At 41.3% G+C, this 25,450-nt stretch overlaps 1 protein-coding gene across 2 annotated transcripts in view; it reads left to right on the plus strand.

The window, feature by feature from the left end:
* Positions 1-25,450, plus strand: part of LOC121167598 (E3 ubiquitin-protein ligase UBR5) — a 144,371-nt gene that overhangs the window by 55,184 nt on the left and 63,737 nt on the right. Inside the window, exons 6-9 of one of the 2 annotated variants that reach the window (XM_040997098.1) lie at positions 6,998-7,187; positions 7,377-7,536; positions 8,091-8,240; positions 10,041-10,252. In XM_040997098.1, coding sequence (XP_040853032.1) covers positions 6,998-7,187; positions 7,377-7,536; positions 8,091-8,240; positions 10,041-10,252 — 712 coding nt within the window. The remainder of the gene's footprint in view (positions 1-6,997; positions 7,188-7,376; positions 7,537-8,090; positions 8,241-10,040; positions 10,253-25,450) is intronic. The other variant, XM_040997099.1, reaches the window with a different exon arrangement.

Consider the following 25,450-nt stretch of genomic DNA (forward strand, 5'->3'; position numbering starts at 1 on the left):
TCCCAAACCTGAGATATTTGAAAAACTGCTCTCTCTTCAGTAGAATGTTTGGGTGTATCTCTAGGTTTCTCCTGATTAAACTTACATGATGCATTTTTTTTTAAAGATTTATTTTTATTATTTTTTCATTGGAAAGGCGGATATACAGAGAGGAGAGCCAGAGAGGAAGATCTTCTGTCCGATGATTCACTCCCCAAGTGAGCGCAACGGGCCGATACTATGCCGGTCCGAAGCCAGGAGACTCTTCTGGGTCTCCCACGCGGGTGCAGGGTCCCAAAGCTTTGGGCTGTTCTCGACTGCTTCCCCGGGCCACAGGCAGGGAGCTGGAAGGGAAGCGGGGCTGCCAGGATAGAACCGGCGCCCATATGGGATCCCGGGCGTGCAAGGCGAGGACCTTAATCACTTGCGCCACCGCGCCCGGCCCCATGATGCATTTTTGATAGAAATATCACAGAAGTGGGACTGATATCTCGGTGCTACAGGTGAAGTTGACATTCCACATTAAGGACCAGCTGCCCTACTTCCAGGCCACTTTGGGAAAAGAGTGGCTGATGGCCCAAGTACTTGGGATTTTTCCATCTGCTTGGGGGACCCCTAATGGGGTTCTTGGGCCCTAGTCCTACCCATTGTGGGCATTTGAATAGAGGGCAGTCAGATGGAAGACAGCTTTGTGTTCTTTCTTTGTGCGTCAGTCTGCTTGTTAAACAAATATGCCTAAAGGAAGATGACCAGAGCAGTGATGCGCTGCTTTCGTAGTGAGTCTAAATTAGTCTGGGAACTCTCATTCCTGGAGACGAACTTACCTCTGATGACTTGCTCAAGTTGATGTTCTTTATAGAAAGGTTACTGTTTTCTCTTTCAGGGACCTAACTGTGTGTGTGTGTGAGAGAGATGACCTATTTCTAATTGACTTTAGATTTTTTTTTTAAATGTTTTTATTGGAAAGGCAGATTTATAGAGAGGAGAGACAGAGAAAGTTCTTCCATCCACTGGTTCACTCCCCAAATGGCTGCAATGATTGGATGTGAGCCAATCCAAAGCCATTAGTCAGGAGATTGTTCTAGGTCTCCCATGTGGGTGCAGGATCCCAAGGCTTTGGGTTGTCTTCCACTGCTTTCCCAGGTCATAAGCAGGGAGCTGGATGGGAAGCAGCAGGGTCACTGGGATTAGAACCGGCACCCTTATGGGATCCTGGTACATGCAAGGCAAGGATTTGACTTCCCTGAGGCATCGTGCTGGGCCCAAAGCTTTGTTTTCTACCTATTGATTGGAATTTTTCAGGAAAAAACTTTGTCTTTCCTTTGTAATTCTTGTATTCCATTTTATTTTTCTGTTGCATCATTTATGCTATTATAGTCTTCAATGGATATTTGTTCTGTTCTCTGGCTTATAATCCTTTGTGTGAATTACTGCCAATGCTGTCCCTAGATTTATTTTGGTTATTTTCTTTTTAATTTGTTTACTTGAATTAGAGAGAGAAAGAAAAAGGCACGTCAATTTCATTTCCCAAATGCTCACAATAGCTGTGGAGGGGCCATTCTGAAACTGGAAGCCAGGATCTTCATCCAGTCTTCTACAGGAGTAGCTGGGTCCCCACATTTGGGTGTCTGCTGTTTTCCCAGGTCATTAGCTGAGAGCTGGATTGGAAGTGGAGCAGCTGGCCGTTTAGCATGTAGTGCCATGGTACTGGTCCCAGAGTTGCAGCTTAAAAGGAATCACTGGTTGCAGAAATTGTCTTTTGTGACTATTAGGAAGCCTCTGTTAATGTTACGTATTTAACACATGAATTTTTATAGTTAGAGGGATTTTCATGTATGGAGAATCATAGGTGGTGTGGATTCTTGTAGGAAGAATGTTGCATAGAAGGTGAATGGGAAAAGGTGATGTTTTATACTAAGAATCAACTGGGCAAAGCCAGGGATATTTTGGCAGTTTACTTTTAACTAAATTCATTTTAGATCTGTGTAGCATAGATTGCAAGATGACCGCCAGTGGTTTTGTCATGGATTAAAGCAAGTGGATTGCAAAGAAATGAATTTGATTGTTTTTGATGTGCAAGTATTCTCCCCTGTAGTTTGTTATCTTGGCTATAATTCATACATCTCTGATGGAAGTTTGTGCTTGTGTGCCTGGAAGGTCTGTCCAAGACTAGACATGTTACTTGGATAATATTCTTGTACCTGGGCAGGTTTACAGTATTACTTGCTTGGGGGGCAAAAATGACACACATGCTTTGGTGGAATTGTCATATTGTTCACTTTTATCTGTGTTGACCATATAATTCATTGTCCACACATATATTTTTTTAAAAGATTGATTTATTTTTATTGGAAAATCAGATACACAGAAGGAAGGAGAGACAAAGACCCTCCATCCACTGTTTCACTTCCTAAGTGAGCACAATGGCAGGAGCTGAGCCAATCTGAAGCCAGGAGCCAGGGACCTTCACACATGGATGCAGGGTCCACGGCCTTGGGGCATCCTCAGCTGCTTTCCCAGGCCACAAGCAGGGATCTGGAAGGGGAGTGGAGCAGCTAGGATATGAACTGGTGCCCATATGGGATCCTGGCATGTGCAATATGACGACTTTAGCCACTGGGCCTGGTGTGTTTTTCAATAAACTAAATAGTTAAGCTCAGAAAGTAATCTTAAACTGACAGTGTGGCCCATGGAAACTGTGGTCATCTCAGTTTTCTCCTTTTATGATGCTTCAGTTGATTTTCTGTTTTCACATTGAAGTGCTGTATTAAGGTTTTGACAGTTCAGGCATTCCAAAGAGTGGTTCTACCTGAATGAACCTAGTGTAGAACTTCCACGAAACTGACAAGATAAATGCTGATCTGATAGTTGGTTTAATGCCTCTTTATGTGTTTCTTTCACCCTGTTATTTTCTGTTGCATAATTGTCTTCATGCATATACCTTGAGCATATCTATTTTCTAGAACAGTGTTGCCTTTGGTGACATGAAATCTTTTTATACTGTACCTTTAAAACGTTTTGTAGTAAAATACAGTTTATCGTTTTAACTTCATGCATTTCAGAGGTAAGAAAATTCATAGAGTGTTTCCATCTTGCAGATGTGCAACTGTACCCCCTGAACATTTTGTCCCTGCCATTTAGGTCCTGGGAGCCACCATCCCAATTTCCGTTTCTGTGAATTTGACCACTTGAAATTCCTCGTATAAGAGGAATCTAGTATTTGTCTTTTCTTTGGTTTATTTCAGTTACATAATGTTCTTAGATGTATTTATGCTATGATACGTGAAGATATTTTCTCCTCTTGGCAGAATAATGTTCTTTTATACATGTATACATTCCTCTGAAAAAACTCCAGTGTTTGATTCAGTGTTGGGTTGTGCTGCTTGTACTGCTTAGCAGTGAGCAGTGCTGCTGTGCACGTGAGTATGCCACAGTGCCAGTGTTCTGGTGCAGAGGGCCTGGTGGACACCTGTTCCTCATACAGTGAGAACATCCAATATGAGCGCGATCCCAGCTACCCCAGTTCCCTTCCAGTCCGGCACCTGGGAAAATAGCAGCGGATGACTCAGCTGCTTGGCGCCTTGGCCCTCCCTCATCCCTACGGTTAGCCCCCTCTCTCCCTCCCTCTTCCTCTCCTCCTCCCTCTCTTTAACTCTGCCTTTCAAATAAATAAATCTGTAAAACATATCTTTGGGTTCTTAATTATGATACTTTTGTTTATGTGAAGGTACTTCAAGGTGTTCATGAAAAATGGAATTAAAATGTTTGTTTTGTTGCAAAGTCCATGCCTAAAAAGAATCTTTAAACTGAAAGTCTATGGAAAATGTGTTATGAAAAACTGCATTTCACAACAATTTTTGTACTAAAACTTATCTTTTAATTCTGTGTTCCATGAACACGGAAATATTCTTGGGTACTCAGAAGTACATTTGTTAAATCATGTGGTAGTTCTGCTTTGAGTATTTTAAAAAATTTCTATATTGTTTAATAATCCTACTGAGAGTGTACCATGGTTCCAAATTTCTATGTAGTTGCTGCTTCTCTATAACCATCCTAAAGGATTTCAGGTTTATTTCATTGTGGGTTTTTGATGTTGAGCATTTTTTTAAAAGGATTTATTTATTTTTATTGGTAAGTCAGATATACAGACAGGAGGAGACAGAGAGGAAGATCTTCTGTCCGTTGATTCACTCCCCAAGTGACTGCAATGTGGGTGAGGCGCTGATCTGAAGCCAGGATCCAGGAGCTTCTTCTGGGTCTCCCACATGGGTGCAGGGTCCTGATGCTTTGGGCCATCCTCAACTGCTTTCCCAGACTACAAGCAGAGAGCTGGATGGGAAATGGGGCTGCCGGGATTAGAACCAGTGCCCATATGGGATCCTGGTGTGCAAGGCAAGGACCATAACCACTACATTATCACATCTTATGAGACTTTTTAAAGTTAATGTAGAAATGGAATTAGGAAGGAAGTTGGTGTGAAGATTTAAAAGGTTTTTTCAGAATGCACGTTTTCTGTGAACTTTTGAAGGACCTCCTGCTAGTTTTATCATTTGCATATTGGTTTTGGAGAATGTTTAAGTCCTTAGTCCATTTTCTGATCAGGTCAGTTGTTGGCGTCTGTATGTTTGGATATTAACTGTTTGACATAATTTGCCAGCATTTTCTTCTCTCAGATTCCCTTTTTCTTTTGTTTTCCACATTAACATATCAAATTTTATTTTCTTATTTAGTTTATAAGTTAAGTTCTCCAGATTTACAATGTTGCAGTGGTTAAATGAAATCTATAAAACACGAAGGAAGTCCTTCCTTGAGTCTTATTCCTTGTGCTATGGTCCCTTTCATCAGTACCATGGCTCTATTTCTGCTTAAGCCTCATGTGGCCGTGCTAGCAGCCAGCCACTAGCATTCCTGTGACCAATTCCTGAGATCTTTGCCCATTTCCTTTGGAGGGGCTTCATCGCCTTTCATTCACACACGCACATGAAACTTAAAGATTTATTTTAATTGAAATGCATGGATGGAGGGAAAGATCTTTGAACTGCTGGTTGCTCTCTAAATGACTGCAATGGCCAGAGCTGGTCCAGGTCGGTACCATGAATCTGCAACTCCCATCGGGGTTGCCTCAATGTGTTGAAGGGTCTAAATAGTTGCACCATCCTCCACTACCTTTGCTGATGCATTAGCAAAGAGTTGTATTAAAAGTAGAGCAGCTGGTTCAATGCCACTGTCACAAGTAGTAGTTTAATGTGCTGTGCCACAATAGAAGCTCCGTGCACAAAAATATTCAGATTTCATTAGTCTTATTTGTCTATATTTGCTTTTCTTGCCTGTGTGTGTCACGAAGGTTTTTCTATGTGTTTTCTTCTAGTTGTATAATTTTATGTCCTTGAGCCTTTTTAGTTAAATCTTTGTATATGATAAAAGATCCAGCTCTGTTGTTCTGCATGTGGATGCAGCACCACTTGTTGGAGGAACTGTCCTTTTCTCATTGAGTGGTTTTGGCTGGATGTGCAAGGGTTTGTTTCTGGAGTCGGTATTGGATTCCATTTATTTGTTTGTGCCTGGGTCACTGTTTTAATTACTGTTGCTCTTTTATATGTTTGAAATTATGAAGTGCTAATATTCCAGCTTTTTGTTTTTCCAAATTGTTTTGGCTGTTTTGAAATATGCTTGGATGTCATGTGAGTTTTAGCATGATTTTTTTTATTTCTTAAAATGGAAAAATTGTTGGGATTTTGATAGAGGTTATTAAATTTATACTGACTTCCCATCTAATCCATGTAGATATTATTGTAGCGTATTTTTCTTAATTGTGTTGTCTTTAATTTTTTTCAGTAATATTTTGTCTTTTGCTAACTTGTTTTTATGTTTTGATAATCTATAAAGGGAATTGTTTCCCAGATTTCCTCTTTGTTTGGTTCATGTTGCGTACTTTGATGATGCCTCTTTGTCTGTCTTCTGTCCTGTGACTAGTCTCTTAGCATGGCATTTCTAAAAATCTGTTGCTGCTTTCATACTGCATCCCTGGAGGTGCTCAATAATGTTCTTCACCAGAACTATCTTACGCGGTTCTGAGATAATAATTACAGCCAGCACAGAAAAATAAATTGATAACGTACGTCAATAAGTACAGAAGGCCTTCAAAAAAGTGTGACACAATTTTGCTTTTCTCATGTTACAAAGGAAGCTGTTTTAGAAGATTTTAGATCGTTTAGATGTCCACTGGACCTGAGAATTGTCACTTTCAAAGCTTTCTAAGGAATAAAAAAGGATGAGACAGTCAAAACTAACTTCACTTACAATTGCCTCTTGAAAGGCTTCAGCCTTTTTAGGGAGTACTGTGGAAGCTGGGAGCAAGATACCTTGCTCTAGCTTAATCGATTAAGGAATGGTTTTCCTTTAGAGAGAAGGGTGACAGTCCCAGTTGAAAAGGCTGGTGTGATTTGTGTGACTGTTTTCTTGCAGGGGTGATTGATTGGAGAAAAGCAGTTGCTTTGTGGGTAGATATCCGGTTGATTTTGAAGGGTTTTGGTGCTCATCTTTGGGGCCAGAAGATGGTGATGCCGTTCCTTTTGTGTATTTGTTCATAGATAAGAAAAACTCATAGTGTTTTTTAAAGTAGTAGTTTCCCTTTAACAAAACTAGTTAATGATAATGTTATTCAAGTAGTTGCAGATGAGTGTTTTATTCTAACAGTTTTGAGTTGGGAGCTCTAAATTTTGCTTTTGTAGCAGAAGAATGTTGGTAAGTCTGATGAGACCTACCATGCAAAAGTGAGATGTGTTTATATTTTAAAGTGTGCTGTTTATCTTTCTAAGAAGTGCTCTGTACTTCTGCATTTAAAAATTGAGACAATGTTGTTTTAAACCTTGAACTGATTTCCCTTTTGTCAAAACCCAACTATAAAGTAGATATGTCAACTTTATCTTAGTTCAAAAGCATGAAAATGAGTCCTGAAGTGATCTTTCCCAGAGTGATTGCTTAAAATGCTGAAATTCTTAAATCTTTTGCTCTCTAGAAGCCGCTGGAGTTCTGGAGTGGGTGGAAGTGGTGGAGGATCCTCCGGCCGCTCCTCAGCTGGAGCTCGAGATTCCCGCCGACAGACGCGGGTCATCCGCACAGGGAGGGACCGAGGGTCCGGGCTTTTGGGCAGCCAGCCTCAGCCGGTCATCCCCGCATCCGTCATTCCTGAGGAGCTGATTTCACAGGTACGGTGCCTGCTGAACTCCTGCTGTCGGCCGGTAGGTAGGACGGGAGGCTTGGTTGGGTTGGCTGAGTCATGACTCAGACCATGAATTGGGCGATTACTGATGCTCTGTCTTCGATCCTGGAAAGTGGTTTTTGATTTTACTTGATAGAAAATGAGCATAGTATCATTCTTTGCTTTTTCATTGCAGGCCCAAGTTGTTTTGCAAGGGAAATCCAGAAGTGTCATTATTCGAGAACTTCAGCGAACAAATCTTGATGTAAATCTTGCTGTAAATAATCTACTTAGCCGGGATGATGAGGATGGAGATGATGGGGATGATACGGCCAGTGAATCTTATTTGCCTGGAGGTTGGTGAATCCCCCTCAGTGGTGTTTCTCATTTATAGACTGCGGGAAGTACTTTAATGTGCTCTTGAGGTTCTGACTGTTTCTAAAGTGGTAGATACTCTCACTCTGGAATTGCTTGATTGAAATGTAAAGTTTTATTTAAGGAAAATTGAAGAAATGGTTTTACTGGATGTGCTCGTTCTTGGTCCCGGTAAACACATGGCTGTGTCAGGGAGGGACAGACTGCTGTGTTTTCATGTCCTGGTTCCTGAAAACACCTAATTTCTCAGCTGTGTTTAGAGTTTTGACTGCTATCTCTATGATGTCACAAGTAGTACAACCTGAATGGGAATGTTTTCTTACCATCACTATTAAATTTAATAAGTAGCCCTGGCAATAATTTGTTGTTCCTTAAGATGTATGTTAATTTCATTTCTGAGGTAGTTGTTGCTTTTTGGCTATGTGTAATATTAGTCTCTGACTTCATTGTGTTGTAATTTTTTGAGGTCTTCCCTCACTCTACAAATGTATTCTCTTTGTAGCTGGGTTGTTTACATGTATGTGTTTGTTTGTAGAGGATCTTATGTCTCTTCTTGATGCTGACATTCATTCCGCCCACCCAAGTGTCATTATTGACGCAGATGCCATGTTTTCTGAAGACATTAGCTATTTTGGTTACCCTTCTTTTCGTCGTTCATCACTTTCCAGGCTAGGATCATCTCGAGGTAATTTTGTATTTATTTCTTTTGACCAGAGGCTGGCTGAATGGAAAGATAGTGGTAAATTCACTGTATTTGAATGTCTAAAGTGTAGTAATTAAAGTTATTACTTGTGTTTTGGGATGCTTTGGCATTAAAACTTGTTCTTAATTTGAAGAGCCACAATAATATTTATAAATTATGTTATTCACATTGTGGAATAGATGCATAATCAAGGCTTATGATTTATTAAATTGTGTTTTTAATTAGGAATATGGAATCTGAGCTAAAAGCGGAATTCTAATTTACAGTGACATGCAGCATTCTGAACTAAGTCTCCTTAGTTTCATTAAAACAAAAATAGAGCTTTTTTCATTTTCAATTCTGATTAGAAGCAAATGGAATAAAGCTACTAGAATGATGTTGGCCCCATGAGCTTCTTAAAATGCTATTTTCCAAAGCTTAAAATTCTATAAAGAGGAAGTTCACAGGGTACTATATAGTGAAAAAAAAAGCCATTAAAACCAGTCTTTCTGGATAGGTGTGTATATAGTTTAATTTGCCATCTGACTTTAAGTCAGTGTTTTTCACTTTCCAGAATATGAGATGGTTTTATTTAAATAACACAAAAACCATCTGTACTTCCTGATCACTGGAAAACATGTTAAATTAAGCCTTACTGATAATGCAGAGTACTTCAAATCATAAAGTAAAAAGCAGCTTTAAAATAACAAATCTGTTAATGTTCTCAACATGCTGAGTTATGCCTAAAAGTTGTAAAGTGAAAGCATACTTAGCTACTTCAAATTTACCTAGTATTGCATTTGCAGATGTTCAGGCTTTAACACAAGTAGCTCTCTTTTTCTTACCTAAGATATTTGTGTACCTGTTATTTTCAACTTGAACTATTTGAAATGGTTGATCCTTATACTTTGACTTCCAAATGTGGCTGATTCATATGTGTCACCTAAATATTGCCTCTGTGCCTTATTATCAGTCGTGGAAAGTTTCGTTAGATTTTTATTGAAAAATTATGTATGAACAGAGTAAAAAAAAACTGGCTGAAGAGTTTATAAGACAATTGTAGGAAAAGCATTTTGGTAGGAAAATTATTAGATTCTTAAGAAAAATAAGCAATACCTGTTTGTGATTCGTTACAATTTTTTAAATGACACATGTATGGAAATCCTACATATAAAATTACACTAATACAGGTCTCAGATTGGGAACAGTCTTACAATGAGTTTATATTAATGGATTTTTGTTTTGATCTTTTTGCATTTCTGTTTCTATGTGTGGAGTTTTTGCCCTCAACCCTCATACTTTGTAGCAGGTACTGTTTTTGGATTGCTTCAAAAGTTCATGGGAAATGGACATTATTTTAAAATTCTTCCGTGAACTTTTTGAAGAATCCTAATGCATTTATGTGTTGAAAATTGGAAAAAAAAAAAGAAAAAAGAAAAAAAAGAAAATTATAATGTTTGCACATTTTGTGAAATATAAAGAAAAAATCTTAATATAAAAAATATAAACATTTGAATGAATGAAATTCAAAAGTTTAAAATTCCATTAAAAAATTCCCAAATTCAATAAAAATGAAGCAAAAATACAGTTTTAAAATACACCGATCTGCCTCCACATAGTTTTAAAAAATACTAGTTTAAAATTTGAAGGGACTAATGTTTTGGGTGTTGCATGTCATCCTTGTTAGATGCACATTTGCATATATTTTGTGAGTAGATAAACTGCTGTGAGTTGCATCCTGAAGGGTCTTTACTAGAGAGTGGCTTACTTTTATCCCACTGGTGTGACCCAATTGCATACCAGTTCTCCTTCTTCCCTTAGAGAGAGACTCTGAGCTGTTGCGTGAACGTGAGTCCGTTTTACGTTTACGTGAACGAAGGTGGCTTGATGGAGCCTCATTTGATAATGAGAGGGGCTCTACCAGCAAGGACGGAGAGCCCTGTTTGGATAAGAAGAACACACCTGTTCAAAGTCCTGTAACACTAGGAGAAGATTTGCAGTGGTGGCCAGATAAGGTATTTGGAAAAAATTCACACCCCTTCCACTTAAATGAGTTCTTAACAAGTTTCTTCTTTTTCTTCCCTTAAAGTTTTGCTCTGTTTATTCAGATTAAAAAAAATTTTTTTTTAAAAATTTTGAATTTTATGGTACAATTCTATATAGTCTGGGATTCTCCTCCTTCTACTTCCCACCCCTGACTGATTTTCCCCATATTGTCACAACAGTACATTCCTTCATAAGGAGTTACAGTTCCATCAGTCTGCTATTTAAGTGTGCCGACATTGCTGGTACAGACAATGTCAGACAGTCCATCATCCCATTGTCTAGATATGTCCAACACTTTCATTGGGAGTCCATGTTTGATTTGGAAGTAAGGATGCATGTTGCATTGTGTTTTCACAAATGGATATGCTCATTCAGAAAGAAAAAGAAGTACATAATAGTGATATTATTCTTAGACAGTTATAAGTAAGGCATCGTTCATTGACTTTATATGAGTCATGTCAGTGAGATATGTTCATTAGTGGGTTTTTTCCCCTGCTTAAATGCGATAAATGAGAAAAAAGAATTTTAATTGTAAATAATGGATTAACGTTTCTTTCAGGACTTAATTTCTGTCTTCATGACTTTAGTAACTTAGATTCCTTGGTACGAGTTCATTATAGCAACATTTGAAATGTTGGGTCGACGTGAGTTTGGTGGGACAAGTGTGTGGTCTTTGATATAGTGTGGATATCAGGACTAGATTGGGGATTTTTGTTTGATAGCTGTCCAGTAGTGATGGTGAATTCTGATAGACCTTTTGCTGTGATTCTTATGGGGAGATAAAAAAACCAACTGACCAGTGGTTGATTGGGGGGAATTGGACTCTACTTCTGAGAAATAAAAATGGTTGGATTTTATCAAGCAGCAGCCAGAATAAGTGGATTTCAGTGTTTAAATGAAAGTCCACCATCGCCATCGAGGGTGATAGAGCCTGTGATGGTCTGTATGTTTCATCATTGCCTTAGGTAATTGGTAAGATCGTTTCAAAGACTTGTAACACACCATGGTTTTCATTTTTTAAAAACTGAAAAGTGTTTTCTTTCTTTGGAACTAGATGGCTAAGAAATTCTTGGTAAGCAGAGATAAACTAAAAGTTGGAAGCTGGTTTTGATTTTTTAAAAAACTGAGTATTTTTTTTGTTTCTTTGGAGCTAAATGGGTAGAAATTCTTGGTAAGCAAATATAAACTAAAAGTTGAAAACTTTAAGGTTGATTACAGAGAGAGTTTGATAAGTATATCTGTTTGAATTTCAATTTGGGATAATGAAAGAAAATATTTAAATTTCTCGTTATGTTTCCAAAGTTATAGTGTGTCTTGACGTAGCTGATTTATTTTCCTCTGCATTCAGTTCATGTGGAACACTTGAATGCAGGAGGAACATGAATTTTAATTAGTCTCTTTGGAATCAAAAGGTTATTGGTAGCTGCCAAACTCTTTCTGAGTTGTGTTCTCCTAGCCATTAAACTAGAAATATCCCAAGTTCTACTTTTTTGCTTCATGCTTAGGGAATGGTTTATGCCTTTGAGCTTTTGCTTTTTTAGGGGTTTGCTTAGATCTTGTTAGAGCTGTGCCTGTGATGTTTGCAAAAGTATTAGAGGACTCACGGATTATGTTTCATTTTATTTTTTAGAATTATTTATGAAAGACATAGGTTAACACACACACACACACACACACACACACACACACACACACACACCACATCCTCTGTCTGCTGATTCATTCTCCAAATGACTATGTCTATTCCAAAGTCAGTAGACAAGTATTAGAGGACTCACGGATTATGTTTCATTTTATTTTTTAGAATTATTTATGAAAGACATAGGTTAACACACACACACACACACACACACACACACACACACACACACACACACACCGACATCCTCTGTCTGCTGATTCATTCTCCAAATGACTATGTCTATTCCAAAGTCAGTAGACAAGTATTAGAGGACTCACGGATTATGTTTCATTTTATTTTTTAGAATTATTTATGAAAGACATAGGTTAACACACACACACACACACACACACACACACACACACACACCGACATCCTCTGTCTGCTGATTCATTCTCCAAATGACTATGTCTATTCCAAAGTCAGTAGACAAGTATTAGAGGACTCACGGATTATGTTTCATTTTATTTTTTAGAATTATTTATGAAAGACATAGGTTAGCGGCGCGTGCGCGCACACACACACACAGACACACACAGACACACACACACACACACACACCCCGACATCCTCTGTCTGCTGATTCATTCTCCAAATGACTATGTCTATTCCAAAGTCAGTAGACAAGAGCAGCTAGGGGGCCTTCCATGTAGATGGGGGACCCAAACAGCTGAATCACTTTCTGCTGCTTTTCTCCAGTCATTAACGGGGAGCTGGATCAGAAGTGGAGCCTTTGGCCGTTAAACTGGTGCTCTTACAGGCTGCTGGCATCACCTATTATATCACAGTGCTTGCCCCTTATTTTATTATTTTTGCAAAGATTTGTTTACTGATTAGCAAGTCAGATATACAGAGAGGAGGAGGAGAAGAGAGAGAGAGAGAGAGAGGAAGATCTTCTGTCCATTGATTTACTCCCCAAGTAACCGCAGTGGCCAGAGCTGAGCCTGGAGTCTGAAGCCTCTTCTGGATCTCTCACACAGGTGCACATTCCCAAGGCTTTGGGCTGTCTTCGACTGCTTTCCCAGGCCACAAGCAGGGAGTTGGATGGGAAGTAGAGTAGCTGGTACACACACTGGCACCCATGTGTAACCCTGGCACTTGAGGGGTGAGGATTAGCCAACTGAGTCACTGCGCCAGGCCTGCCAGTGAGCTGGACCAGAAGTGAGACAGCGGGACTTAAGCTCTTGCTCATAAAGGGTGCTGGCACTGTGGGCGGTGTCTTCAGTTACTTCACCGCAATGTTCTGTATTCTTTACTGGGATTTGGTTTTTAAAAAAATGTTGCCAGCTATTTATTTTTCCAGAATAATGTTTTTCTATATCATCTTTATATTAGGCTCCTGGTTGGCAGCTGAGTTTCATAGCTTCCTAAAATCTTACAGCGTAGCTTTGACCTGTTTGTTGTTACAATGAGGAAATGTTATGTTTTTTCTTATGGCAAGCTTATTGCAGATTGAGCAGTGAAAACAGGAAATATTTTCTTATCATTTTAAACATTAGGGTCTAGTATCATTTTTGGGAAGGGATCAGAAAAATGCATTCCAGCTTAATTTTGGAAATGAATTAAATCATTACTTAGTGATTTTAACTGGTGAAAGTCCGTATTTTTCACCCTACCTCTTGTTGGGATACACAAGGAATTCTGTTAATGAGTTAACGGATTTTAATATATATTTGCTTACGACCTATTTAGAGGATCAATGGGTTCTTTAGTAAGAGTTAATATTTTGTGGGCCAAAGAAAAATTTTTTAAAAGATTTATTTTTATTGCAAAGTCAGATATACAGAGACGAAGAGAGACAGAGAGGAAGATATTCTGTGTGATGGTTCATTCCCCAAGCGGCCACAATGCCTGGAGCTTAGCCAATTTGAAGCCAGGAGCCAGGAGCTTCTTCTGGGTCTCCCACGCAGCTACAGGGTCCCAGTGTTCTGGGCCGTCCTCGACTGCTTTCCCAGGCCACAAGCAGCGAGCTGGAGGGGAAGCGGGGCTGCCAGGATTAGAACCGGCGCCCATATGGGATCCCGGGCGTGCAAGGGGAGCACCTTAACCACTACTCTATCATGCCAGGCCCTACAGAAAATTTTTTTAGTGGTGGAATTTTGAAGCCTTTCTAATTTGAACCGGAAATATTTCTTGCAGTCTTTCAATAAATACACTTCTCAGAATTACTCCTTAACTTTTGTTATTTCATCATTGGAAATTATAAGAGTTTGAAAGTTGCATGCAGACAGATCAGTCATTGAGCCTGGAGGGGTCTTCTGGATGTTCCATGTGGGAAGCAGGGCCCCAAACACTTGGGCCACCTTCTGCCACCTCCTCAGGTGCATTAGCGGGAGCTGTATGAGAAGTGGAACAGCCAGGACTGGAACTGGTGCTGCACTGCAAGCAGCAGCTTAACCAGCTGCGCCTGCCCTATGTGGTCTGTGTTATCGCAGCTTGGTGGTTTGCTGGCTTTCTTTTGCTTCCTTGGAGGAACTTGGAGGCAGTCAGGCTTTGCTGCTTCCTTCCTGCCTGGCCCTCACTCTGTATTGGTTGGAGGGATGTGGAGGGTCCACAGTGTCCTGTCCTGATATTTCATGGAGAAAGAGACTGTGCGGGTTCTTTTGAGTTCTGGGATTATCAGGGGAGTCTGGCCTGGGAAGATGTTATTCTGACTGTGCTTGCTTCAGGCAGGCAGATGTGCTGCTGTTTTTTTGTCTTTATTCCCCAAACATTTGTATGAGTGAACAGCATGGAGCACAGAGGCTCCCAGACACAGGGGCAGTTCTTCCCTCCAGGACCTTCGAGGGGAGCTCTCTCCAGAGCTCCTGGTGGGACACCTCCATGTCGATGTCTCATCTGTCTCCAGTTGGCAATGTCAAGGCTTGTTCCATTGGCATCTCTGCCAGGAGCCTCAGTCCTGAGTCCCTGGTTTGTAACCAGCATTTCAGGGTGCCTGCCCCTGTGGCTTAGTTCTGGTAGAAATGGTTTCAAGTAGACCAAATGGGAGTGACAGGTGCTGTATACCTCTCCTGACAGCATTCTTATAAGCTTTAAAGTGGCTCTTCTCATTATTGACTTTCTGAAATTTTCTAGAAAGATTATTTTTTTTTGTTATTTTAAGTGTTTTCTTCATTCTTTTACTAGGAGGCAAGGATTTGTAGCCCAATATGGGAAAAGAAAACTCTGTGTGTGTGTGTGTGTGTGTGTGTGTGTGTGTGTGTGTAGAGAAAGATTTATTTATGTATGTTTATCTGAAAGGCAGAGTTACAGAGGGAAGGAGAGACATGTACTGGTTCACTCCTCAAATGGCTGCAACAGCTGGAAACCAGGAGCTAGGAATTTTCTGGGTTTTCCCAGGGGTGTAGAAGTTCAAGGACCTGGGTCATCTAAACTGGCGTCCATATGGGATGCTGGTGCTGCAGGCAGAGGCTTAGTTACGTATTTTAAAATACTTATGTATTTTAAATAAGACAGTCATTCTGGTTGTAAAAAATGTGGGAGAGAGCATAATTTATTAGGTTCCTTAGCAACTTCTCTCCCTAGGGAGCGCTGTTCTTTAGGTGCTGCTTAAGCACCTGGGAAGCTTCCAGAATGTTCCTTGAGTGGCAGGGGATATAAACAGCTTCTGTGTAGCTTTAATGTTTCTGTACAGCAGTGTGTTTATCACTGCAACATTGACATAGAGTTTAGATACAGTATTTAGTTTTCTATTGTGCTCCTATGGAAGTTCTTTTTAAACCTAGAGCTGCTCAGGGATGCAGTCAGATTGGCAAATCCGCTCTGACTGCACTACATACCTCCCCGCACAGAAGGAAGAGCATGCAGGAGAGAGAATACCTTCAGCTTACAGCTTCCCTGTGGCACTGCAGTGTGGCCCTGAGCACCTCTGTCCAGTGGTCACATACCTGGCTCTTGTCCCCTATCTGTGAGATCCACATCCGGTCAGCTCCTCGGAAAGACTGGGGGTGAACAGCGCAAGCCCTGCAGGCGGCATGGCTAGGGAAGTGGGCGGGGGGGAGGGGGGGTCCTACAAAAAGGGCAAGGCCCCTGGCCTTTCAAAGGAAGGACTGCAAACCCTGACCCTCGGTGGGAGCGGCAGACGGGCGAGTCTGCCAGTCCAGATGACAGCCAGCTTCTCTGAGCAAAACTGCACTGCAACACATAAATTCTCCTGTGCCACCACAAGGAAAGCTTGGCCCTGTTGCCAGGCATTTCAGCAGGTGGCGCACGGGGCAAAGCGCTGTGGCTGTGGACAAGCAAGGGTTACCACACTCCACTGTACTTCATGAGAGTATTGGAACTTGCAGGAAAAATCCAACTTGCAGGCTCTCCTATGTGAGCCTTATTCACATTTGCACTTGACTATCAAAAGTCCATTAAAAATAAATCTTGTAAAAAGAAATTCAGTAACTGCTAGTCGTTTTGCTGTATGTTAGGGTCTGAGTTTTAAGGCAGAAGACAGGGTCCGGTGTGATAGCATAGCAGTTAAAGTCCTGGCCTTGGACACGCCAGGATCCCATGTGGGCGCCAGTTCTAATCCTGGCAGCTCCACTTCCCATCCAGCTCCCTGCTTGTGGCCTGGGAAGGCAGTTGAGGACGGCCCAAGGCTTTGGGACCCTGCACCTGTGTGGGAGACCTGGAAGAGGTTCCTGGCTCCTGGCTTCTGGCTTCGGATTGGCGCAGCACCAGCTGTTGTGCTCACTTGGGGAGTGAATCATCGGATAGAAGATCTTCCTCTCTGTCTCTCCTCCTCTCTGTACATCTGCCTTTCCAATAAAAATAAGTAAATCTTTTTTTTTTTTTAAAGACAGAAGACAGTATTAATTGTTTTGGACAAATGCCATGGTAGAATAAAGCTCAGGCATCTTTGGGGGCTCACAGGTGGCTGGATAGAATGACTGTGAGGAATGTGGACTATGGATTATGACTGTTGGACTTCGTAACCTAGGCCTGCTGCTTACTAACTGGGTGACATTAGTCAAGTTTTAACTTCTTTGAGCCTTGGTTTGGTCTTCTGTAGGCAAGGTTAATAATGGCCTTAGTTCCTGGGGAGATAATTAAATGAATTAATATTCAAAGGTATTGGAAAAAGTTTATGGTGAGTCGAATTATAATAAGGTAAGGTAAATATTTAGAGGTCCAGAAGGTGATGTTTGTATAGTGTGGGTGTACATTTGAATGTGCGGGGGGTGGTGGTTTGGGGAGAATGGGAAGAGAAGGAAGGGGTTAGTGATTCATTCGGGTGGAGGGAAGTGGGGGAGGAGAATGGGAGGTGGGACAGCATTATGAGGAAAGGGAACTTTTAAAAATTAACAGAAAAAATGTTTTTAAAAGCTTTGCACACATTTCAAGACTTGTTGATACTACCACAAAATAAACTTTAATTCAGTTTTTCCCCAATAAATTTCTAACTAGCCAGGTGTATTCTGGTTTCTGAAAAATTTCACCTGAAAACACCAGCTTCTTCATTTCTCTGGCTTAGTTGACTGCTTACTGGATTTTATATTTCTGTAAATAACTTTGATAATGCAACTACACTACCAAGAAGAGATTATCCTACCACTACGTGGTTTTTATCTAACACAATTCTATTTCCAGTTTATTTTTCTAAGACTAGAAATTTAGTTTTATATTTCCAAACTTTACATGTAAATTGCAGCTGTATATGTGCTTATGTATGCTGCCAGCAAGAATTTAAACCAAATAAATTCTGCAAGGCCAGTGTTGTCTTCATATGCAAGGCATTGAAAGGAATTATATAAAAAAAGAATACTATGGGTCAATATGTCTGATGAATATGGCTGTAAATATCTTTAGTTAAAAATGTGACAACTTAACTGGAATGATATATCATAAAGATAATAAGTTAGGGCCTGGCATGGTAGCCTAATAGCCAAAGTCCTCACCTTGCATGTGCCAGGATCCAATATGGGCACCAGTCCTAAACCTGCCCGCCCTGCTTACCATCCAGTTCCCTGTTTGTGGCCTGGAAAGTAGTGGAGGATGGCCCAAAGCAGTGGGACCTTGTACCCACATGGGAGACCCAGGAGAGGCTGCAGACTCCTGAGTTTGGATCGGCTCAGCTTTGGCCATTGTGGCTGCTTGCAGAGTGAATCAACGGACGGAAGATCTTCCTCTTTGTCTCTCCTCCTCTCTGTATAGCTCAATTTCCAATTTTTAAAAATAAAGTTAATATGTCATGGTGCAGATATTGTGGCATTGTGGTTAAAGCTATTCTCTGCAACTCCAGCATCCCATTTGGGCGGGTGCTGATTTGTGTACTAGCTGTCATTTCTGTCCAGCTCCCTGCTTCTGACCTGTGAAAAGCAAGTGGAAGAAGGCTCAAGCACCTTGTGGGAGGCAGGAAGAAGCTTCTGGCCTCTCTCTGCCCGGTGCTGCCTATTTTGGATATCTGGGGAGAGAACCAGCAGATGGGACATCAGTTTAAACACACCTCCCCACCCCCTCCACTCCTGCTTTCTCATTCTCTCTGTGTGGCTGTTTCAAATAACCAAATCTTAGAAGATTAGCCTGCTTTGCCATCTGTGAGGAAGCCTGTCTGTCCACGTATTGTAGTTGGGCTGGAGGAAGCCCCAACCTGTCAGAAACGACAACTAATATTTCATTTAAACAATCAAATGATTGGTTTCTATCACATAATGAAGTAAATGACTAAAATACTGTTCTTTGTGTATAGTTTGTTTCATGCTATCATAGCTTGCTTTAAGGACAAATTTGAGCCAGATAAGAAGTAAGAGCTAATGTTTCCATTATCTTCTTGTGGCTGGTTGTGTGCCATCCATCTCTTATTCAAAAGTGTTAAAGTTCGTTCAGAAGGTGAGAAATACAGACATGTAGGCAAAAGGGTCAGGGAGAGAAGCTGCTGCCTTTGTCCTTGGTGTTGGTCCTCAACTCTCTTAGAAGCAAGGGACCAAGAGCTACAAGGTGTTTGCAGGGACCAGTGGATTCAGTGGCTCACCTGGAATGTGCCCTGAGGCACCAGTCTCTGAAGGGTGCAGTCAACTCAGCTCTGAGGTGGCCTTGGGCACCATCATCCTGCTGTTGGGCTGGTTTGCCCCCAGGCATGCACTCTGGTGAGGATGTTGGAGTTCAGGGTTCCTTGGTTTGTTCCGCCATCTGTTGGCGTGTTCCTGGTTTGTGCTGATGTAATGTACAAGTGAGTACGCCAAGGGTGAGGGGGCAACTTAAACATTTGGTTAAAGTCTTTCTGTTATGATTGGTGTTAGACAGAAGGTATGTGTGAATTCCTTGGGAGTGTCACAGTTGGAAACAGCTGATGCCACCCAGCAGCGCTGGCAAAGGCATCACTGCCTTTAAGCCACATGTTAAAGTTGAAGCATGTGTTGACCAAGTGTGTGCAGGCATGCCAGGCGTAAAGCTAGCTGTGAAAGTTCACCGGGTGCTTGCCTAATGTTTGAAAGTTCTGCTTTGTGGTAGGAGTCGAAGTAGGAATGGGACAAGACTACCAAACACATCAGAATTTGTGAGGAAGTCAACATGATATTTTGCAGTAACAAAAATGTCAAAGTAGAGTCAAAACAGAGAAGTGGCATGATGAGTTTCCTGGGGTTTTGTTTTGTTGGGTTTGAATTGAGTGAATGAACACTTGGCATTCTGAGTGAACCATGGGAATAGGAAACATGTAATCATTTGTGAAAATGGTACTCTTGAGGAAAAAAGGAATTGTCGGGCCTGGCTGGACAAACTAATCCTGCCTCCTGTGGTGCCGGCTTCCTCTGTGAGTTTGTGTCTCAGCTGTTCCACTTCCCAGTTCTCTGCTTGTGGCCTGGGAAAGCAGCAGAGGATGGCCCAAAGCCTTGGACCCTGAACCCATGTGGGAGACCTGAAAGAAGCTCTGGGTACAGGGCTTCGGATCGGCTCAGCTCTGGCTCTTGTGGCCACTTGGAGTGAACCAGTCACTGGAAGATCTTTCTCTGCATCTGCTTCTCTGTGTAAATCTGTGATTATAATAGAAATAAGTAATTTTGTTTTTAGAGAAGAGAATTGTAAGAATTTCAGCAAAAGCAAGGCCAGTTGCTATAGAGGAAGAGAAGGCACTCCAAGGACTCCAGCAGATGCAGCCCTGGTGTCTAAATTGATGGATTTGTGAGATGAGGAGTTGAGAGGATTTCCAACATTCCCACACCTCCTAGTACAGGCCTGACAGTGGAGGAGTGCAGAGGAGGGCACATTTGCAGGGACTTCATGTTGGAGAGGGTGTTTTCACACATCCAGATAGGCCAGCAGAGTTATGTGTTGAAACACTTGACTGACACACAGGGTGTGACTTGATGTGAACCAAGGAGCAGAGAATCTGTGACAGTAAATGCTGTGGTACGAACGGGATGGCAGAAATCATGCAGGTTGGAGGAAAACCTGTGGTGCTGGTGATGCATAAACTAGGGAGTGGCTAGGTTTCTGAAGAGATGATGAGCAGAGACCGGTGGGTTTAGAGAAGAGATATGCTGGTTGAATATACACATTCTCTTGGCAGTTGGGTGTGTTGTTGAAAGGGGGGAAGCTGAAGTGTATGAATAAGACTGCAGAAGAGTACGAGGTTGGTTTACATGGTTATTGGGGAGTAGGAGAGGGGCTGCATGCAGTGGGTGTGTGTTGTCTGCTGGATTGTGAACAGGGTACACCGTGTGTGTGTTTTGGGAGCAGAGATCTAAAAATGAGTGGTGGGCTGATCTTTCTTTCTCTCTGAATGGTGTTTTCTTCGTAAGTAAATTGAGACATAAGACTAATCCTGAAGCAAGAGCCGAAGTGTCATTTTCTGGGTGACTAGGAGAGGAAATCTGTGAACAGTCATCTTCAGTGCACAGGGCTCAATGCTGTGTGTTTTTGTGTGTGTTCCTTCATTTGGGTTTTTAGTTCTACAGCAATTGAGGATGTGTTTTTTTTATAATAACCATTTTGTAGGTTAAGAATTGATTTGGTGACCTCCGTTGTAGCACATACAGCACCACATGCATACAGTGGTTGGCAGCATCCTATGTGGTCATTCTATATGAGTGCCAGATTGAGTCCAAATTTTTTTAAAATGTATTTTTATTTTGAATTCTGAATTATGTGGTACAATTTCGTATAGGCTGGGATTCCTCCCCAAACTCCCACCCCCAACAGATTTTCCCCATTTTACTACAATAGTGTAGTCCTTCATAAGGAATCATAATTCTATTAGTCTCTTATTTAAGTGTACCCCAATATTTTTGGTACAGACAATGCCAGGCAGTCCAGCATCCCATTGTCTACACATGTCCAACAGTTTCATTGGGAATCTATCTTTTGTCTGAAAGCAGGGATGCATGTTCCATTATTCCCCCACATCTGTATATGACAGACCCCAGTACTCCATCACTATACATTTCCATAATTGAGAAGCCATGAAACCAGGTCAACAACTGGTATGAGTTAGAACAGCCACAACATCAACAACAAATTACAGCACCATGAAAAAATGTGCCACTGAGTAACCAACACATGAGTGACAAAAAGGAAACACAAAAGTCTCAGGAAAAATGATGCCACCATGTAATCCATGAGCCAGTGATAAATTTGACAAGAGAAAAGGAATTATTTGGAATAAACAAAACTGAACTAAAAAGCATCAAAACACAAGGCATACAAGCCAGAAATGCAACCAACCAACCAAAAAACAGTATGGAAAAACCCTGTAACAAAACGGGCAACGGAAATGAACAGACATTAAAAAAAAAAAAAACAAACAGATTCAAATGGCTAACAGACATATGAAAAGATGCTTAGGCTCCCTAGCCATCAGAGAGATACAAATGAAAACCATGTTGAGGTACCACCTAACTCCAGTGAGACTGGCCTATGATCAGAACTCAGCTAACAACACCTGCTGGTGTGGATGTGGGGAGAAAGCCACCCTCCTTCACTGCTGGTGGGAGTGTAGGCTACAGCCACTGTGGAAATCAGTATGGTGAGTGTTTGGAGAATTTCAAATAAACCTGCCATATGACCCAACTATGCTGCTCCTAGGAATATATCCAATAGAAGCGAAATCTGCATATGAGGAAAGTATCTGTAATCCTATATTTGCAGCAGCACAATCTACAATAGAGAAGACATGAAAACAATCCAGATGTGTGTTCAAAGAAGAGTGGTTAAAGAAACTGTACATCTACTCCATGGAATATTATTCAGCTATTGAGAAGAATGAAGTTATACCGTTTACAATCAGGTGGTCCCAACTTGAGTCCTGTTTTGATCCACTTCTCTGCCAATGTTTCTCGGAAAACAGTGGAAGATGACCCCAGTACTTGGTCTCCTGCACTCATGTGAGGGAGGGACCCAGTGAGTTCGAGGCTTTGGCCTAGCCCACTTCTAGCTGTTGTGAACATTTGGGATGTGTGCTCTCTCTCTCTCTCTCTGAGTGCATGTTGTTGGACTCTTTGTTGGACTGTATTTCAAACAAAATAAATGTTTTATAAAAACAGTGGTTTGGAGAAATTGCATAGCCCATGTGAAAGCACATACTTAAAAGTGTTGGATACAGTTTATTTTTAAAAAGCCATGTTAGTTTATTTTGAAATCAGAGAGAGATGTGAGAGAGAGAGAAAGCTTCCATTCCTGGTTCATGTCCTAGGTGGTTGTAACAGCTAGAGTTGCTACATTGGAGAGGAAACAGAATGGTGGAGTAGGAAGTTCCTGTTTAATGAGAATGGTTTAACTTTTGCAAGTTGAAAAAGGTTCCATTGGGTAGTGAGGATGGCTGCACAGTAGTGTGAATATACTTTTGCCACTCATTGTGCAGCTGAAAATAATTAAAATGGAAATTTTATTATGTATTGTATTTTGTTATATATTTTATTTCGATGAATAGTGCTACTTCCTTTAAAGAAAATGAACATGATCTTGGGCACACACAGGCTTCTGAATGCCCACGTGAGTGAAGCGTGTTCTACAAATAGGCAAAGTGCTTTTGCAGATAAGTGTTTTGAAATTTTTTTGTTTCTGTTGTTATTTTATCCATTAATGCAGAGTTCCAGGGATATTATATTTATTTATTTTTTATTCTTTAAAAATTTATTTATTTTTTTATTGAAAAGATCTTCTGTTTGCTAGTTCACTCCCCAAATGACCTCAGCAGCCAGAGCTGAGCCCATCCAAAACCAGGATCCAGGATGTTCTTCTGGGTCTCCCACACAGGTGCAGGCTCCCAAGGCTCTGGGCCTTCCTTGACTGCTTTCCCAGGCCACAAGCAGGGAGCTGGATGGGAAGTGGAGCAGCCCTGATATGAACCTGAGGTGACAGTTTAGCCACTGAGCCATCTCACCAGACCCATGGTGTCACTTTTACTAACTCGGTGTCTGATGAATTGAAGTCACAATGGGTTAATAGGGCTACATGGTTCCTCTTCTATTGTGATTGCCTCCTGAAGTCTTGCTTACCATTTCCAGAAGGTTTTTCGTGCAGTCTCAAGGGAAAGGTAGATACCTAGGAAGACAGAGAACTTTAGGGTCCAAGTTGATGATACCAAATATTTTGAGCCGGTCTCTGTATGCACCATGTTCTGGCTACAGAGAAAGCAGCTGCAGCTGGAGAGAAGGTCCTGTTTTATGTATCCTCCATATCTTACAGCTTTCTCAGTGTGCTTCCTGGTTTTATTCTGAGAACTTGTGAGATTTTCTTTTTGTCTGAATAAGGAAATGAAATCTAGATTTTCAATTTTGAAATCAATTTCGGACTCTGACTCGGGAAGCCTAGTTGTTTTAGCTTGCTGTTCTCTGAAATTAATTTTAGAGTTGGGGCTGTTCCCAAAGCCTTGAAGGGATGTGGGAGCCAGAGTTGTGACACAGTATGGCTTCTCTTCCTAGCTCCTGAAACTGGTTTCCTCTAGTCCTTGGCTTGATTCTAAAGGCTCCTTCAGTTCTGGTCTTAGCTATGTTGTGCCGGTTTTTGAAATCCCCAGATAATCATCAAGTCTGAAGTCGGTGCTAAGGCAAAAAGGTGGTTTATTCAGGTTAGCCTAGGTAACCCAGCCACCTCCCCCAGCCCAGCATGGGCTATTGGGCTGTGAATCTTATCAAATACCAGGTACTGCCTTCCTGAGGAGTGGTCTGCCTACGTGACCTGCCAGGTGTCCTGCCGGGTGTCACGTAGGCTATCAGGCCTGAAGTTCACACAGCCCCCAGCCAAGCCGTAAAGGCAGAATCACAAAAGGCAGAAAACGCCTAGGTTCTTCAGCTACATTCCATGTTTAGCTCTTTAGTTCTCAAACTAAATAGGAATTCTGGACTCTTCAATGTTACTTTCTGAAGCAAGCTTTGCTTGGGACTGTACCAGTTAAAGGTGCCGATCAGAATTTTTAGTTGTTCCTATTTGAATCTTATGTGACTGTGTCTATGGTTTATTGTCATGTTGCTTGAAGTTGTCTTGGGTCATATTGGAAGTCAGTCCTATGGCTTAAACTTCTGTCCAATCTTAATTGTATAAGTAACCTCTGAAAGTAGTAGAAGGTCTTTCACCTTAAAACAAATATGGACATGTTTTTAGCTACTACAGTGCCTATAGAGCCTATAACCTATAGCGGATTCCTGGGTTTTGACTTCTGAATGCAGTGCCATAGACCACTCGGCCATCCTGACTCACTTTGGCTTCTGACCTTACCTGCTTTAAATGCCTTACTCAATTCCCTGCTTCCACTTCACTCATTTAATGTATTCATCAGTATGTACTTTGTGCAGTAGCTGTGTTTTGGTGAGCAAGGCAAAGGTTACATTAGAACGAATACAGACATGTAAATGTAACATGTCAATTTGTGAAGTTCTGTGAGCTGAAAAGAAGGCAGGTAGAAGGTTGGAATGTATAAGGGGTGTTTTTGTATGTAGCACGGTCAGGGAAAGAGGATCTCTGTGAGGAGAGAGGTTGAGAATGAGTTTGTAACCGAAAGAGAGGACGGCAAGGGCAGTGTCCTGGTGAGGTCATGAAAGATGTGGCCTGGGGATGGGCAAGACAGTGTTTACAGAGCCAACACTGCATTATAGGTGCCTTGAAGGTTGTGCTTGAGAGTTGAGGTAATTGGATTATGTCTTTGTATAATGCATCTACATTGAATTAGTAATGGAGGTGTATCCATTGGGTCAGGAATTGTGATGCAGGGTGCTCAGGGTTTTTATATTCTACTTTTTATTTTTATTTTAATTTTACATGCAGAAAGTCATTGTTATGCAAGGTTTGGGGAATTATCTTCCAGCTGTTAGTTCATTCCCCAAATGGCTACAAATGACCATGGCTGTGCTAGGCCAAAGCCAGGAGTTAGGAACTCCATCCTGGCCTTCCACTTTCTGGCAGAGACCCGGATATTAGCAGGAAGCTGAACTGAAAGCAGAACAACCAGAACGTATCCCCAGCCACTAAGCTGCCACATGGGATGGCTGCAGCTTACCTATTGTAGCCTGGCTGTTCCACATACAATACCTCTTGCTAACACTCCCTAGAGGCAGCAGTGATG

This window comes from Ochotona curzoniae, unplaced genomic scaffold (assembly GCF_017591425.1).
Source record: "Ochotona curzoniae isolate NIBS_2020 unplaced genomic scaffold, NIBS_Ocur_1.0 patch4, whole genome shotgun sequence".
NCBI lineage: Eukaryota > Metazoa > Chordata > Mammalia > Lagomorpha > Ochotonidae > Ochotona > Ochotona curzoniae.